An 18471-nucleotide genomic window follows, 5' to 3' on the forward strand; every position below is an offset into this window, starting at 1 on the left:
CTAAAAGTGAACATTTGAAGCTTCCGTTAGGTCAGATTATCTCGGGACATAACGTGAGCTACCACAGCTATGCCGATGACACGCACCTATCAGTAGCACCTGATGACCCCAACTCTGTTGTTTCACTAACACAATGTCTTATGTTTCAGAATGGATGAGTGGTAATTTAATACGGTTACTGAAAATAATGTTGTCCATCAGGCAGAAAGACATCCCCGCACATTTTCTGGAGATGCCCTAGAAGGCTACTTGACAGACCAAGTTTCTAGGAACAGCATTTCATATCAATCGCTACTTTGACTATATCCCAGCACCCACACAGGCTTGGCACATCACGTGCTGCAGTAAGGATACTAATTTTACCAACCTGCCTCATCGGGGTGGTTGTGGGGTATTGGGAGGGTGAGATGCCTGCTCAGAAATTAATCTGTTTTGGACATCCTGAAATAAGTCTGGTCCACTTCCTCTGTCCCACCAATCATCCTTCTAAAAAGGTATTAAAAGGACTCAAACATACATTCCCTTCACCATCCTACAAATCGCCACCACTCATCTGTTGGTTTATTAAATGCACATAAAAATCCGAACCGGAGAAAATGACCTGGATGTAATACTTGGCATTACAGCGAGTTTTAAGATGGTTACAATAATGTAGTGTAGGCATTGTGAATAGCTTAGAGTTACCTTTTTTATTGTCCCATAGAGCACAGAATAAGTGCATTTAACATGGATATCCGCTTTCATGTAAACAAAGTGATTTTACAAAAATCAATGCTATCGGCCAATTGACATAGAAATGCAACTTCTACCATTTGATTTCCAATACAACATTACGCAGTGCTATGAAATTGCTACACAACAAAATGTTTCCAGTCAGCACAAACTGTTCAGTAATTTGGTTACACGAACTGTTCATTTTAATGTCTCAATATCAAAATAAGTTTCAGTAAGTCGCATGCATTAACTCAAAATGATAAAACTCAAGTTTAGTGTAGTTTTGCTCAGGGTAGATAAACTACTGAATTAATTTTAAAAATTACAGTGTTCAGTCTTTTTGGAATTAAATGCAAACTCCAAACAATTCAACTTCTAATTTTACTTTTTGGTGGCACACACACACACACACACACACACACACACACACACACCAGAATACCAAGACCCTCATTTACAACACACACATTCATATTAAACAGTATGCCCGCAATAAACTAATTCTTCAACAGAGTACTTTGAAACCAGAAGTACTTACGGCATCTTCAGGATCTCCTTGAAAGTACTTTAGATCAGAGTCATCCAAGTACTGTCTGCACTCTTGACATTTAGGTGGTGGGGTCTATAGAAAGAGAAAAAGACCATAATCATTTACTACTCTTCAGAGATTAAATGATTAAAAATTCCCAAAACTGAAATCACATTCAGTGGAGTCATTTGATGGGAGCAGCCCTACCACGATAGCGGCATGGACAGGAAGAGGAGGTCACATCATGTCCTCCCGCTACCTCTAGTCTTGAAACAAAAACTTAGTGGACCATCAATTACAGTATTAGGCCATCACATACTCCAGTTTAACAATTTAAAACAAATCTGTGGGTAAGGTTGAATTATGTACTTTTTGTTGCCGCTTATGTAAATCTTCTGTATGCCCTTCAAACCTGTCTTCATGATAAAAGTGCTACACAGGAAGAAATCAAGTTTATTCTTGGGAAATTACATAACGTTTTAAATAGGATATTGTTACAAAAGTCACGGGAGTGTCATGCGTCCCAAGAACAAGTTTCCAGACTTTTCAATAATCAGCCTTGAGCGTGATGTCAAATTAGAACCTGAACCCTGGAGTTGGAATCATATTCACTAGTTTGTGTAGTGCATCAGTCTTAAACCTTAAAAATTATATAAGCATTGACCTACACATACACAGTTGTTCCTCTGCAGGTAGTCCAAGTCTTCTTTCCAATGTAGCTACTTTAAATTCAAGCAGGACTGGAAAGAACACTGTACAAGACTCAATTGAAGGTGCACATCTTACAGTGCAAAAACCAAAATTAACCAGATAGTCAATGCAGACATTTATGCAAAGTATGCTCCCCCCCCAGATTAAGGGTGTCCAGCAGTATGTCAATAAAAGTTTAGATGGTGAGGCAGTTCTACACAATTTTGCTCTACCCACTGTATCAGACGTGCAATCTCTGTACAAGTTTGAATTCCACCAATAAAATACACTTGTGATCTTAACAGCTCGAGTCTCTTTTGGAACCTTACATTCAAGTTGGGCTCTGTGAATGAACTTTTGTTGATGGGAAAAGAAATATATATATCTGAGAGTCAGAGTTATCAAGAAAGCTTTAAAACAGTCTAAAAAAATAAGGCAACATTTAACAGCATTTTCTGTAAAATGCATAGATTAGAATAAGTCTGATATATTACCTTTGCAGGATGAACTGTTTTTTGTACTTGGGATTCTTTAGTGTCAGGCCTAGAGTAAGGAAGAATTAAGTTAAAAATTGTTCCTAGGATAAAAAAAAAAAAAAAAAAAAGTTGCTGCTTTCTCTGTGCAGGTTTTCATTCCGTCTTCTTAATTAGTGACCAGTTTGTGCTGCTACTTAACTATTTCCCTTTATTTTAATTGGCTTTTTAGACCAACCACTGAATTGTTTTTTTTTTCCTTAAAAATGGCACCAAAACAAATTTGACGTGAAGTGAGCCAACAGAGGTGCCACTAATTAGGGGCGTCAAACCCCAGCCAACTTCACTCAGTTTCTTTACTTGAAGCCAATTCTCGTTGCTAATTAAACCAGTTATTTAAATTCCATGGCAGACATTTCCAAAACTGCCGATTTTTTAAAAAAAAAAAGTGCTGTCAAAATGTTTTGTGGATCTGAGCAGAACAACATTTGAGGCCTTCACCTTTCTTTATTTTCAATTATTGTGTGATGGACACAGGTTGTTTATGCGTTGGTTTGTTGTGTCTTAATATTGTTTGATTGCTAAGGAAAAACAAAATTAAGAGGCCCAAGTCTTACGTTGTGCACCAATTAAAAAGTTAATTAGCAGCAAAAATCAGCTCACTAAGTGTTAGAATGAAAACCTGCAGCCACAGTAGCTCTCCAGGACTGGAGCTGGAGACCCCTGCCATAGATTTAACTTTTCATGGATTTAAGACGGATAGCGTAAACAACGTTTCGCGTAGTTTAACTGCTGTCCACAAAAGGTCAGTATGTCGTCTCTGTGCAGAAAGCATACAGGAAAGCTACTATTCTTTGCGTTTTTAGCTCAAACCGTACAGCGTTAGCAACAGAGAAACAGGCAACTCACTTATCATTAGACTCCAGCTTTGATCTCTTTTCATCTTGCACCTTAAATGGAAAAGAAAAAAAATTTGTATATATTTATACATGAAATAGACTTTTATGAAAAAAAATTAAGGGAGTCAACAATGGATGGCTGTCAAAAATAAGGCCCATTTAAGGCCACGGAGGCATTCCTTGTGATATTTTGTCCTATACAAGAAATAAATTGTTTTTTTTTTTACTTGCCTGCTCTTTCATGTTATCCTCATTTTCGGTCTTTACTGCTGGCTCATCATCAGGAATTACCTCCTCAGATTTGCGTTTAGAAGAGCTGAATAAAAGTGGAAACAAACTCTAAATCAAAGTATAAATTCTAATGGCACAGAGCTTAGGTACAGTACTTGCCCAAGTCAGGTGCATTAAACATTACTTATAATTGCTATTTTTAATCACCAGGTATTTGCTCCAACACTTTGGTTAATTGGGTATACATAATATAAATATGACATTAATAAATTCTCTTTTAGTTCTAGTAAATCTTTCTACACTAGCCATCTATATCTATATGCATACGCAGTCAACTATTAGGTTTTACTTGTTGCAACGTTAAAATTAGTTCAAAACAGAGAATGTTAGCCAGATGAGACCTGTAAATATACGAGGTACACTTCACCAGGCTACTTTTATTTTATGAAGCACCAGTGACAGACAGACACAGACAGACATTCTAGCTGTATCAGAGTGCAAGTATTGCATACAATGATTTAAAATGAAAAATCTCTCTAACCCAATTGATTTGCATGACATCAGTGTGAAAACTACTGGTTTATCCAACAATCCAAATGTAATCTCCTGTCCTTAGAATAATAATGAAGTAAAATAAACAGCTTTAAGAAAGAAAAATTGCATGCAAAATGCTTGCACCACTTACGCTTTGGAAAACATGGAGAGGATTGTTTGCTGTTTGCCAGAGTTCCTTGTGACTCTACTGGCGGGAGACTCTGTAAGAAACAGTTAAGCGGTGAGATTTATTAAAGATAATGCTAAATCTGCCTGGAACCATGAGAACCAGATTCCGAGCTGCAGTATAGAGTGGATGTCCCAGCAAAGAAGAATTCATCAGGCAAGTCGGCTTAAAAGAGCCCAACGTGGCATGAACAGTCTCGGTCTTAGAGTGTAACAAGGCAATGAACATGTAAACTATAAGCAGCAAATTTAAATTAGCTGTTCATGACTGCATACTTTGACCTGTTGGTGTACAATCGAGGCATGACACATTTATAACATACATTTGAGAAAGTAACATTTCTATAAAGAAAGTTTCGATTGCCCTATCCATTTAATTACATGATGTAACTACCAAAGAGTGACCATTTATTCCATTGGGCTCTTTCACTAGCCAGTACCACAATATTCAGGCACCCAGTTGAGTCAGTTCTCACACTTGGTTTCCATTATGCAAGTATGTGGTTGCTCCACATTTTCCACACATCAAAAAATGATTTTGTCTCAAAACAAACCAAAGTACAGACAGACCAAGAAGTGAGCCATGCTAGGGTACACTTGTAGAAATGTCACAAGGCTAAAGAGTCCTATAAAAGGAAACCGCTGTAGTCTCATGCAACACTAGAATTGTATTCATCATTACACTCATTGAGACTGATAGGCACAGATCAACCTACGAAAATTCTATATGAATATTTCAAATCAACATTTTACAGAGTTATTTCTATACGATTGCTAAACTGAATCATCTTGCATCATGGTTCCATGTCATGAGCAAAAACATACAGTATGTTGGTGTGTTCACGGCACAGACTTACTTTTGACATCCCCATTAGCCCGGCTTTTCCTGCCAGTTTGAGACTTGCGACCACTTGGGGACTTTATTTGGGCCGTCTCCTCCTCTTCAACTTCCATGACTCCTTCCTCTGGCTTTCCACCCTCTGCAGAATCTTCATCACTGGCATGGGCACCATTCTCCAAGCAGCCATTCATCGCCCCGTTCTCCACTGAACAAACTTTACCAAGCAGCACTTTTACTTTGGAAATGTAACCCTCCTGCAAATTGAAAGGCACAGGATACCAGACATGAAACATTACTATTGAAAGGTGTTCCAGAAACAAGTCAATTTAAAGTACAGTTGTCAAACACAGGGGGGCAAGTAGCTCAAACGGTTCCATCATTTTAGAGAGAGAATGACAAGCATGATGACACTGCATGAAGTAGAGCAGGAAATAGATTGGTGTCTTCTCATAACATTTATTCTGCTCAGCATTTTTCAGTCTCCAACTCCAGTCCTGGATAGCTACTGTGGCTGCAGGTTTTCATTCCAACTGTCTTCTTAATTAGTGACCAGTTTGTGCTGCTAATTAACTATTTCTCTCTATTTAAATTGACTTTTTAGACACTGACCACTGAATTGATTTTTTCCTTAAAAATGGCACCAAAACATAAAATTTGACATGAAGAGAGCCAACAGAGGTGCCACTAATTAGGGGTGTCAAACTCCAACCAACTTCACTCAGTTTCTTTACTTGAAGCCAATCCACCCATGCATCCTCTTCCGCTTATCAGAGGTCGGGTCGCGGGGGCAGCAGCTTAAGCAGAGAGGTCCAGACTTCCCTCTCCCCGGCCACTTCTTCCAGCTCTTCCGGGAGAATCCCAAGGCGTTCCCAGGCCAGCCAGGAGACATAGTCCCTCCAGCGTGTCCTGGGTCTTCCCCGGGGCCTCCTCCCAGTTACACGTGCCCGGAACACCTCACCAGGGAGGCGTCCAGGAAGCATCCTGATCAGATGCCCGAGCCACCTCATCTGACTCCTCTCAATGCGGAGGAGCAGCGGCTCTACTCTGAGCCCCTCGCAGATGACTGAGCATCTCACCCTAAGGGAAAGCCAATCCTCGCTGCTAATTAAAACAGTGATTTAATTCCACAGCGCTCATTCTGCCATGGCAGACATTTCCAAAACAGCCGATTTCCTTTTTTTATAATTTGTAATATAATATAAATCAAAATGTTTTGTGGACTGGAGCAGATCAACATTACTGAGGCCTTCACCTTTATTTTCAATTATTGTGTGATGGACACAGGTTGTTTATGCGTTGGTTCGTTGTGTCTTAATATCGTTTGATTGCTAACTAAGGAAAAACAAAATGAAGAGGCCCAAGTCTTAAGTTGTGCATGTCAAATATAATGTATGTGTGGCTGTACAATTGATACGCTGCTTGATCCAGCACAATTAAAAGTAAAAGCAAAAAGGAAAAACTGGACTTTATCAAAGATGTAGGAGTGTCAACAAAGCAGTTTTAACCCATTTGCATAGACATTCCTTAAATACAAAAAGTAAAACTGCTTAACCTTGAAAGTGAGTGTAGGTGTGGAGGGAAATCGCCAGCAAGAAGTGCCAAGCTCAAACACAAAACAAGAATTAGGATACTGGGATGCAGAAGTCCAGTTAAAAACCTTTGTAAACATTTGTTAAAATAAAACAATTAAATAAGAGTTTTCGTTTCCGTGAAGTCCTTAAGTTAAAATAAACAGACACCGTCCTATTTTACCTCAGAAAGTTCCTCATTCTGTAGCTTTGTCTCCAGATCAGTCAGCTGATTTTGGGCATCTGCTTGCAAGAAGCCAAGCACCAAACTCAGCTTTTCTTTTATACAGTCCTAGGACAAGAACACCAAGATCAGATAATTCAGTTCATTTTCTTTAAACTGGTTTATCTACATGACATTAAAAAGAGATTAAGGTACACTGTCAGGCAGCCATCTTTTGAAAAGCAATTCTATTATATAAAAATAAAAATCATTTGATGTGACAAGACTTTTTGGAAGAGAGATCTCTCCCCACCAACCCAAGTCCTGCAAGACAAGACTTTTGCGTTGAGATTTTTTCCCCAGTCAGGTCCTCCTCTCAAAAAAAGACCACAGACCTCTAATACAGAGAAACGAGGAGGTCAAACGAATCAATGGCAAAAATGTTGAACGGTTACACAGTAAATTGGCTAAATGTGTATCAACAGACTATGCTGAAACAGTTGGTGGTGATGGTGTGGAAGATGAAAACAAGTTACAATATACCAAAGAATATCTACAACCACTAACAACGTCCGGTCTTCCAACGCATGAATTACTGGAGAAAGAAGGATGTATCCAAGAAAGGTAATGTAGTACATTTTCCACGGATAACATCAGACAACAAAGTAGATCTTGATGTGCTATTCGTATTAAAACATTAAGTTTGCCGTTAGAATAACTTTTGCAAAGGCAATTAAATCTCAGAGCCAAACAATCGAAAAAGTCGTTTTATTTAACAGAGAGAAACGAAATTCAATCACGGGCAGTTTTACGTTACATTGATGCACATGTAACAATTCCCATGAAAATAAAAATTAAAATTGTACATCCGCATCCCCTAATGAGTGGCAGAACCGCAATGAGGCTAGTGCGTAAAGGAGTAAGTTAAAGTGTCTCTCGTGGGACTTCAAATTGATCACGTCTCATCTCCCTAGTTTCTCTCCCCAAAATTTTTAAAATAAATAAGTCAGATGGCTGGGGAGGCGACCCAGTGGAGGGCTTACGCCTCCCCCAGACCACATGGGGGCGAATGCCCTGGTACCTATGGGGACCACGGGTACAGAGCTTTGAAGCTCAACCCTGCAGGGGCCCCGTAGTCACCACCAGGGGGCGCCCCAATGCCTTTGGAGCCCTAGACCGGAAGTGCTGGCAAGCAAAACGAGCTGGGGACAAAGCCACCCTAGTGCTTCATTAAGAGAGTCTTTCTTCACAAAAAATTAAAATTTCCCGAATACAACGAAAATGTACATAAAAACAAAACCACACCCACCTGGTTTTACTAGGCAGGATCTCTTATGCAATCCAAGATTAGAAAATGAGCTAGCCCAAAACCTAGGAAGCACGGTGGTTTGATCATCAAGTTTAGAAAGATAGATACTTTATTAATCCCAAAGGGAAATTCACAAAATTAAACAGACGTTTAATAGGTTTGATCCAAAATCTGCTATATTGAATTTATTTGTACAAAGTTTTTTTGATGGTAGTGTTCTTTGTTGATGCGTTTCTGAAATTATGCCAGTCAGTTTGTAAAAGTTACTGGCAAACCAAATTTCTCTTGGGACAATAAAATTAAATTGACCGATTTCTTTTGTACAGGCATGTGGATATTCAGCATACACGTACTGTAGCATCAATTTTTCCTATTTGATCTACATTGTTCTCCAGCATTAAAAAGTGCACTTTAAAGCAATAAAAAGTTAAATTCCATCTTGAATCATGATTCACTAGTAAAACTCATTTTAATTCGCAGCAGTCTAGAAAGAAAGATTCTCAGCATTCACAGGCCCAAACACGTCATTTTAAATAACAGATATCACATCATACTTTTCTGCGGTGGGTTGGCACCCTGCCCAGGATTGGTTCCTGCCTTGTGCCCTGTGTTGGCTGGGATTGGCTCCAACAGACCCCCGTGACCCTATTCGGATTCAGCGGGTTAGACAATGGATGGATGGACATACTTTTCTATGTATTTTCAAAAAGCAAGTTTGTCAAGAGGCTAACATGGCCATGAAAGGAGGGAAAAATGGGCTGGGATACAACGTAAAGCTGCTAAAAAATAAATAAAAAACCTTATAAGCTATTGCTGAATGCAAAAATGTTAATGTAGTAACTTATCAGCAATTGAATTAGACACTAAAACTAGCTAAATTAAAAATCGAGGACTCCAAGACGACACACACCTACTTTCAGTTTATCTAATGTTACCTGCAAGTGAGCACATATGATGGTTTATTGCAATATTTCCTTTCTTTAAAAGAGTAAAAGCAGCTCTGCACTGTTCAAGGAAATGACCTGTGTTCTTCCACAAACTGGAAGATAATCACTGCTTACAGCAAATAAAGTCTTTTTCCGGTTTCTTTGTGGTGGCGGCCTGCGCCACCACCACCTACTCAAAGCATCATGATGCACCAACATTGATGGACTGAAAGCCAGAAGTCTACGTGACCATCATCATCAGGTCCTTCCATGAAAACCCTAAATACAAAGAGGACTGTTTGACTTATGTTAGGTAGATTGCCCAGAGGGGACTGGGCGGTCTCGTGGTCTGGAACCCCTACAGATTTTATTTTTTCTCCAGCCTTTGGAGTTTTTTTGTTTTTCTGTCCACCCTGGCCATCGGACCTTACTCTTATTCTATGTTAATTAATGTTGACTTATGTTTATTTTTTATTGTGTCTTCTATTTTTCTTTTCATTTTGTACAGCACTTTGAGCTACATTTTTTGTATGAATATGTGCTATATAAATAAATGTTGATTAATTGATTGAGAAACCAAAATCTACAAACATTCCCATTTGGACGTAGAAGTTACCTTTTCCGAAAGTCCTTTGCCATTTTTCTCCAAAGCTTGAAGCCTACAAAAACAGAATAAAGATGTTAAAACCAAAGCAGCAAAAATTCTCAGTGCAGTAGATTGAGCATTCTGGTCATTCAGGGTATTTACATTTACTAATGCGGCTGACGCCTTTATCCAAGGCGACTTACAATTAATTCCATTTCTTTTGGTTTCTCCAATTGGAGCACAGACAGTTCAAGTGACATGTTCATGGTCACATAGCGACAGTAGTAGGATTTGAACCCACAACCTCAGGGTCTGAAACCCAAAGCCTTAACGGCTATACCATACTGCCAGCAGTGGGCCAGGCTTCGTTATTCGATACGAAGTGCAAGCAAAAATTTTTTTACCAGCAGTTTGTAGAGCAGCAAATCAAAGCATCCAACATAGGCTCCTCCAGAATGGTTACGAACATGGAGGGCCTTAATGGCTGTGTGTAGCAGGGTGCAAACCAAGCCTTCAACTTCTCTTTGTGGTTTCTACTCCTTACTCATCGCCCGAGTAGCAGCAGACTGGGTGGCCATGAAACGTCATCTGGTAATTGAACAAACTTTTACTTGAGTTCGAATCAGGAAATACAGCAGCATACTGTATACTTAAAAACAGTCAAGGAGGGCAACAAAAGCTTTTGGACCTACAGGCCTAAGTGACTGAATGTATTACCAGTTTCATAACAAAGGGAGCACTGCTACACCACAACACATTTAACACTTAAGTCAGTGGATACAAGCCCCCTTTCTGCTAGTTTGCTACAGGACACCACTGACGTCTATACAGACAAAAATGAAAATGGAAGAGTAGTTACAGTATTACTTAAGATACCGAAAAATAATTTTTTTTTACACTGGGCCACACAGTTCTCTCAATTCAAATACATCACACCCATCCTTATTCTGAAGCCATATATTCAGCCAAGACTAGTGATGCACAGATACGGAAAATCTGGGAGATACCGATAACCAATGTTTTCGTCCATCTTTGACAATACCGATAACTGATGGCTGAGATTGATAGATATAAATCATCTCTATCTATATCTATATCTGTAACTTAAGCATATCAAGACACCATGCCATTACATAACTTGGCATTTGGTATATTAAAAAAATGAATGCATATTCTTTGTCCTATAATCCGACAGATTACTTTAAGTAAAACTAAAATAAAAGGGTACAATGAGGGCAGTAATCATGGGCTTAAGTTGGCTTCTTAAAAAAGTACAAATGGTAGGTTTTTTCTTAACAAAAAGCAGCATTTCTGCCTTTTCACCAGCAAGCCCATTTCTCTTTTCATTTGCTAGATTTGACACAGCTGAAAAAAAGGCGTTCACTGTCTACACTGGTACAAGGTGCCGATAGGTACTTGATCACTGCCACAGCCAAGGCTGGGAAACGGGCTGCATTGCTTTTCCAATACTGGAGGGCGCAGTTATGTCTGGAGATAGGAGTCTCACCGAGATAGTTAGTCAGCTGAAAAAAAATAAATAATTAAACGGTTTACCAATATTATAATAAATAATAAATTAGGTTGACCATATTTGTGGTAAAGAAAAACAGAACCACCACCTGTACCAACCATAGCCATTAATAAAAACTTGTGATGTTGAAAGCTTGATGCATAATGATTTGGGTCATATAAAGGGTATTCTTGTTGACAAGCCTGAATTATAACGGTTGGCTGTACCGGTTAAAATGTACACCGATTTTGAGGTCGTCATTTTTAATGAACATCAGCCGATAACAATACAGTTCCTGATATACAGTATCGTGCATCTCTAGCCAAGACTCATCATGGCAGCACTGGACAGGGCACACTGCTGCAAACACCACCACTGAACCAATTAACTACTTTCTCATCACAGATATGTGAGAAGGGATAACTAAAAAAAAAAAAATAAAAGCATGGGGAGAATGTACAAACTTCACATATGGTGACAGAGTCAGGATTCTAAGCCAGGAATTGTGAGGTGGCAGCACTAATCAAAGCGCCACTTTTCTGCAGAAATTAAAAATATATACATACCCTAAAGGAATAAAAAAAAAAAAGTCAGATTCTGTTCATAACTTTTGTGGACAGAATTTCTAGGCGCAGCCAGGGTGTTGAAGGGGTCCGGTCTGGTGGACTCAGGATTGGGTCACTGCTTTTTGCAGATGATGTTGTCCTGTTTGCTTCATCAGGCAGTGATCTTCAGCTCTCCCTGGAGCGGTTCGCAGCTGGGATGAGAATCAGCACCTCCAAATCCGAGAGCATGGTCCTCAGCCGGAAAAGGGTGGAGTGCCCTTTCAGGGTTGGGGGCGAGATCCTGCCCCAAGTGGAGGAGTTCAAGTATCTCGGGGTCTTGTTCACGAGTGAGGGAAGAATGGAGCGTGAGATCGACAGGCGGATCGGTGTGGCATCCGCAGTGATGCGGGCTCTGCATCGCTCTGTCGTGGTGAAAAAGGAGCTGAGCCGTAAGGCAAAGCTCTCAATTTACCAGTCGATCTACCTTCCTACCCTCACCTATGGTCATGAGCTATGGGTAGTGACCGAAAGAACGAGATCGCGAATACAAGCGGCTGAAATGAGTTTCCTCCGCAGGGTCTCTGGGCTTTCCCTTAAAGATAGGGTGAGAAGCTCAGTCATCCGGGAGGGGCTCAGAGTAGAGCCGCTGCTCCTCCACATCGAGAGCAGTCAGATGAGGTGGCTCGGGCATCTGATCAGGATGCCTCCTGGACGCCTCCCTGGTGAGTTGTTCCGGGCACGTCCAACCTGGAGGGACTATGTCTCCCGGCTGGCCTGGGAACGCCTAGGGATTCTCCCGGAAGAGCTGGAAGAAGTGGCCGGGGAGAGGGAAGTCTGGGCCTCTCTGCTCAAGCTGCTGCCCCCGCGACCCGACCTCGGATAAGCGGAAGAGGTTGGATGGATGGATGTCAGATTCTTCATTTTAGATAAAATCTATACGGAATGCCAGCTTTCAGCAGGGTCTGGAGCCTGTGATGTTCTACTATCCAACCTGCCACCTTACCAAAAGGCTATAGACTGCATGCAGAAATTAGATTTAAACAAGAGGCCACCTACTTACAATCCCAGTACCTCGCACACTAACTAAATCATCTCGATAGCACCTACTAAAAGAAGAGCTGAAATCAGAATTAATGGCGATGGCACTATGGAGTGATCAAATCAATTATATGAAATAGTAACTCAAAGCATGCTGAGAAGGCAGAATTTCCAGGTGACGGCCTGCCAATTAGAAAGTAGGCTCACAACAACTCTGAACAGCTCTCTAAACGGCAATCATGGGAGGGCCGCGTGCTGTAAATTTTATTTATCTATTATTTTTTTTTTTAATTAGTTGGAACAAAAAGAATTTTACAACTGTTTAATTAGCAAATTCTTAGGCAACACTCAAGGTACAGCTACAGGATATTTGTTGTATGTTCATACCAAACTTCAGATTACTTGATCATTGTATTTTTAAGTTCACTTTTTCTGTGAAGTTTACTCCCAATATTGCATCAGAATGCTGAAAATGAATGACAATCTGAGCAAACGGCAACACAAACACTGAATGTTACAGGACAGCAGCTAGTTCAATGCCTACCTTCTTGTGTGGGTATTGGGAAATAATGGCTAAAATAGCCAGAAGGTCACAACCATAATATTAAAAAGCGGAAAGAATCAATTCTTACCCATTTGGCAAACAAATGCCTACTCTATTCAGTAATAATTCAGCACGACCAATTTCTAATTTCTTACTTAATGGGGAAAAAAAAAAAAAAAACCATAGCAAGTAGAAAACTGCTAATTAAATGTAGGAATCCAACTAAAAGGGAAAAAAAAAAACCCACACCCATTTGGGACAAAAACCAGCAGCCATATAGGCTCCACCAGGATGGAACTTGTATATCCAGTGGCTAGATTTTGCCAATACAAAAAAAAACAAAAAAACACACACAGAACAGAAAGAGGCAAGTTGGACAAAAGCACAAATGCATACAGATGTTTGTCTCATCCCCATGCTAACAGAACCTTATCTACCATATACTAAAATACTAAGGTATGTGCGTGACAGGACCCTACGGACAATTGGACTGGCCAGTTTGGCTTTGGTGATGCGATCGAGAGAGAGAGAATGAGAATGCACTATATAATAGATAGAAAATAATTTTACAAATGTACAAATTAGAATGGGAAAGAAACATGATATTTAAACAGAAATATATGAAAGGCACTATATAACAGACAGACAGATAGGAAAGGCACTATATAACACAGAGAGAGAGAGAGAGAGAGAGAGAGAGAGTCGAGAGTCAGTTTAGCAGGACGGTGACAAAAGTCTGTCACTGAAGCTACTCCTCTGTCTGGAGATGATCCTGTTAAGTGGATGCAGTGGATTCTCCATGATTGACAGGAGTTTGGCTTTGGTGATGCGATCGAGAGAGAGAGAGAGAGACTAGGAGGAATAAAAGGTGTAGGAGGCACGCCGAGAGTCGCCTTCGAGGAAGCATAAAAGCAGAGAGGAGGTGAGCAAGGTGCCTCGAAATGTCAAAGTCTGAGAAGCAGGCTTTACAGGAATATGCTCAACCCAAGCAGCATCAGGCAAGAGTTTGACGCGCACAGATACCAAGAAAATGCCCACGAGATAGAATACATTTAAAAATATTTGATATTACTCATCTTTGACAGGTAACGTGGCTAGTTGTTCTATAATTCAATACTTGGGCTTACCATTACATGCAAAATCTGTTTGTCTTATAGATATAAGAGCAAGGAAATACTAAAAACCACACCTACATTTCTTTAGTAGTGCAAGTAATAAAGACAAGTAGAGTTTAGATCGAGTTTTCTGTACTAAAGGCTTTGGCACACCAATAATGCATGTAGAAGCAAATGGGACACCCTACCTGGATTAAACTCAAAGTTAACTAACCATACATTAAAACTGAGATTTCAGGTCCATTTTAGTTCTTCCTCTCCATACTGCACCATGCCAATTAAAACGGGGCATTATTCCTTTTTCTTGCTGAAGGTCTTTGCTGTATTCCCTTTGGTCTAGGTTTATAATTAAATTTCAAAATAGTCTACAGGTTTACTCCATGAATCTGTTTCAGACAAAAACATGCTGCAGCCTTAATTCTTCTGTAACCCATCCTGATACCACTGCAAATTAGCACCATCTATCCACTCAAAGAATCTTACACTCCTATTAAGGCTCAGCTGGTGCTAAAGTCCATCATGACACAGCGATTAGCTCTGCTGCAGGAGATTGGTTTCAAAGCCCAGCTCAGTAAATGGATGAGGGATTTACACAATCATCCCATGTTTGGAAAGCTTTCCAGTCATATCGTAAAGATGTGTAGATTACAGCACAAGTGTGTGTTTGTGTGCACAAAGGTACAGTCATATGAAAAAGTTTGGGAACCCCTCTCAGCCTGCATAATAATTTACTCTCCTTTCAACAAAAAAAACACAGTAGTATGCCTTTCATTTCCTAGGAACATCCAAGCACTGCGGTGTTTTCCGAACAAAGATTTTTGGTGAAGCAGCATTTAGTCGTATGAAATTAAATCAAATGTGAAAAACTGGCTGTGCACAAATGTGGGTCCCCTTTGCGGATTTGAATGCCTGTCACAGCTCAATGCTGATTACTTACAACACCAAATTGGTTGGATGAGCTCATGAAGCCTTGAACTTCATAGACAGGAGTGTCCAATCATGAGTGGTAAAAAGTATTTAAGGCGGTCAATTGCAAGTTGTGCTTCCCTTTGACTCTCCACTGAAGAGTGACAGACAGCATGGGATCCTCAAAGCAACTCTCAAAAGACCTGAAAACAAAGATTGTTCAGTCTCATGGTTTAGGGGAAGGCGACACAAAAAAGGTTTAAACTGTCAGTTTCAACAGTAAGTAATGTCAGCAAATGGAAGGCCACAGGCACAGTTGCTGTTAAACCAACCCAGCAGGTCTGGCAGGCCAAGAAAAATACAGGAGTGGCATATAAGCAGGCAGGATTGTGAGAATGGTTACAGACAACACACAGATCATCTCCAAAGACCTGCAAGAACATCTCGCTGCAGATGGTGTATCTGTACATCATTCTACAATTCAGCGCAATTTGCACAAACAACATCTGTATTGTAGGTGATGAGAAAGAAGCCCTTTCTGCACTCACGCCACAAACAGTTGCTTGTTGTATCTAAATGCTGATTTAGACAAGCCAGATCCATTTTGGAACAAAGTGCTTTGGACTGATGAGACGAAAATTGAGTTATTAGGTCAGAACAAAAAGCGCTTTTCATTGCGGAAGGAAACCGCATTCCAAGAAAAACGCCTGCTACCTACTGTCAAATTTGGTGGAGGTTCCATCACGCTGTGGGGCTGTGTGGTGAGTTCAGGGACTGGGGCCCTTGTTAAAGTCGAGGGTCGGATGAATTCAACCCAATATCAACAAGTTCTTCAGGATAATGTTCAAGCATCAGTCACAAAGTTGAAGTTACGCAGGGGTTGGATATTCCAACAAGACAAGGACCCAAAACACAGTTCGGAATCTACAAAAGCATTCATGTAGAAGGAGAAGTACAATGTTCTGGAATGGCCGTCACAGTCCCCTGACTTGAATATCATCGAAAATCTATGGGATGATTTGAAGCAGGCTGTCCATGCTCGGCAGCCATCAAATTTAACTGAACTGGAGAGATTTTGTATGGAAGAATGGTGAGAAATACCTCCATCCAGAATCCAGACACTCATCAAAGGCTATAGTAGGCGTCTACAGGCCGTTAGTTGAGCCTCCTTTTGCAAATCTAAGTATTGATGTCATATCTCTGTTGGGGTGCCCATATTTATGCACCTGTCTAATTTTGTTATGATGCATATTGCATATTTTCTGTTAATCCAATAAACTTAACGTCACTGCTGAAATCCTACTGTTTCCATAAGGTATGTCGTATATTTAAAGGAAGTTGCTAATTTAAAAGCTCAGCCAATGAGAAACAAAAATCCGAAGAATTAAGAGGGGGTTCCAAAACTTTATATGACTGTACCTTGAGCTTTACTGGCATCCTTGTCCAGTGTTGCAGCTCATGCTGCCAAGCTGATAACAGCTTCTTACAACTCTACATTGAATTTGACAGTCAAAAAAAAGGAAAAGGGTGTATAAAAATGGGCAATCAGGCTCATCTTTCCAATTCAAAAGCTGTAACGAGTGGATTGTCATTCACCACATTCATCCAAAGTCACAGTTCATGTTAAAAATGTAATTTCTTCTCCCAAAGAGCCCCTTTGTAAAAATCCAGTGATAACTTAACCTTGTACAGTTTCTTACATGTCTCATAGTTAAGATTAAAATCCAGTCAGCTGGTTAATTTAAAAGAAGGAGATGCTAAAACATCAAGGTTACGATTACCGAAGGTCACCTTTGACCCTCCCTATACGTAAACAGGCTGACCTGCACGTGGAGAGCGCCCATTCTTTTCATGTTTGAATGGAGGAGATGCAACTTTAGGTTAAATTATGACACCAACTTCAACACTTAAACCAGTATGAAAGTAACATGCCTGATAACATACCTGAACTACAACAACAGGTGGGACAGCAAGACCCTGTAACTGGAGTTCAACAAACACATTCTCCAGCAATAACTGCAGGGCTGAACTGGGCCGCACCCCACTGCTGCTCACAATACCAAACCAGAGCCCTGAGACACTGGAACCACCTACTAAACAGCAGGCCAGACTTATTTGGGAGACACCTTGATCCAAGGTGTATCACAACATTGCAAATACAACCGATTACATTTCTTTTTGTTTTTACAATTGGGGCAAAGGCAGGTGAAGTGACTTGCTTGTGGTCACAGTGTCATTAGCTGGATTTCAACCCACAACCTCTAGGTTTGTAGTCCAAAGTTTTAAACCGCGACGGATTCACTGCACTACAGAACCAGGGGTTGAATATGAAACTGTCTGCCATCACCTTCTTGGCACGGTCCCTCGGAGTACTAAACCACACCAATGGCATAGAAAAGACTGCAAGCATCAGAAAAAAAACAGACAAATGCAAAACAAGCTACATCACCCGATGGCAATAAGTAGTACGGCAGCAAAACTGGAATACTACTACCAGAACCGGAATTGGGACTATACTGGCACCATAACTGTTCACAATAAAAGACCCAATGGACCGACACATACCAAGCCAGTACACACTGAACTGCAACAGCCTGGCAGTAGAAACTCACCGTCACCATCAGACATGGAGAGACTGAGCAGTGCAAAGGTGAACAACACTTCCCGCTGCAGTGCCCCAAATACTGGGCAATCAGGGGCAGCAGCTTCACCACATTGTCAGATTCAATCTCCAGGTTCTCAGCACTGGACAACATAAGCAAATTGGAGATTCTTCTGTGGGAGGACACCCAAACCGCAGAGAAAGCAGTCAGACATATTACTGTCTGCCAGAGACAGAAAAATCAAAAAAACTAATGGTGCAAAAGAGCACAAATACTCCATGTACAGATTTGCTTGCCAGTACAGTAATGCTAAGAAAATGTACACAAGGTAAATGACTATTATTGTCTGCACTTACCTTTTATTCCTATTACCTGTATATTCTCATTTTTCTTAACACTATAACCATTTCTGCTTTGTGAAACATGCTACACAGAACTTTATCCCCAGGGGAAAATCTGGTTTGACAAATGTTAATAGATACATATTGAAACAATAAAATCCCTCTCAACACCGCAATGAGTAAAAACTCAAACTATCAGTTGCAGTCAGTATGAGGCATT

At 40.3% G+C, this 18471-nt stretch overlaps 1 protein-coding gene across 2 annotated transcripts in view; it reads right to left on the bottom strand.

Moving 5' to 3' along the window:
- The window catches only part of dnmt1 (DNA (cytosine-5-)-methyltransferase 1), a 55942-nt gene that overhangs the window by 36048 nt on the left and 1423 nt on the right, over positions 1-18471 (bottom strand). For both annotated transcript variants that reach the window (XM_039770364.1, XM_039770365.1), the window contains exons 2-9: positions 9680-9722; positions 6850-6957; positions 5114-5351; positions 4222-4291; positions 3537-3621; positions 3316-3356; positions 2428-2476; positions 1253-1336 (exon numbers count right to left, since the gene is read on the bottom strand). In XM_039770364.1, the coding sequence (XP_039626298.1) occupies positions 1253-1336; positions 2428-2476; positions 3316-3356; positions 3537-3621; positions 4222-4291; positions 5114-5351; positions 6850-6957; positions 9680-9722 (718 nt within the window). The remainder of the gene's footprint in view (positions 1-1252; positions 1337-2427; positions 2477-3315; positions 3357-3536; positions 3622-4221; positions 4292-5113; positions 5352-6849; positions 6958-9679; positions 9723-18471) is intronic.

Source organism: Polypterus senegalus, chromosome 12 (assembly GCF_016835505.1).
Source record: "Polypterus senegalus isolate Bchr_013 chromosome 12, ASM1683550v1, whole genome shotgun sequence".
Lineage (NCBI taxonomy): Eukaryota > Metazoa > Chordata > Cladistia > Polypteriformes > Polypteridae > Polypterus > Polypterus senegalus.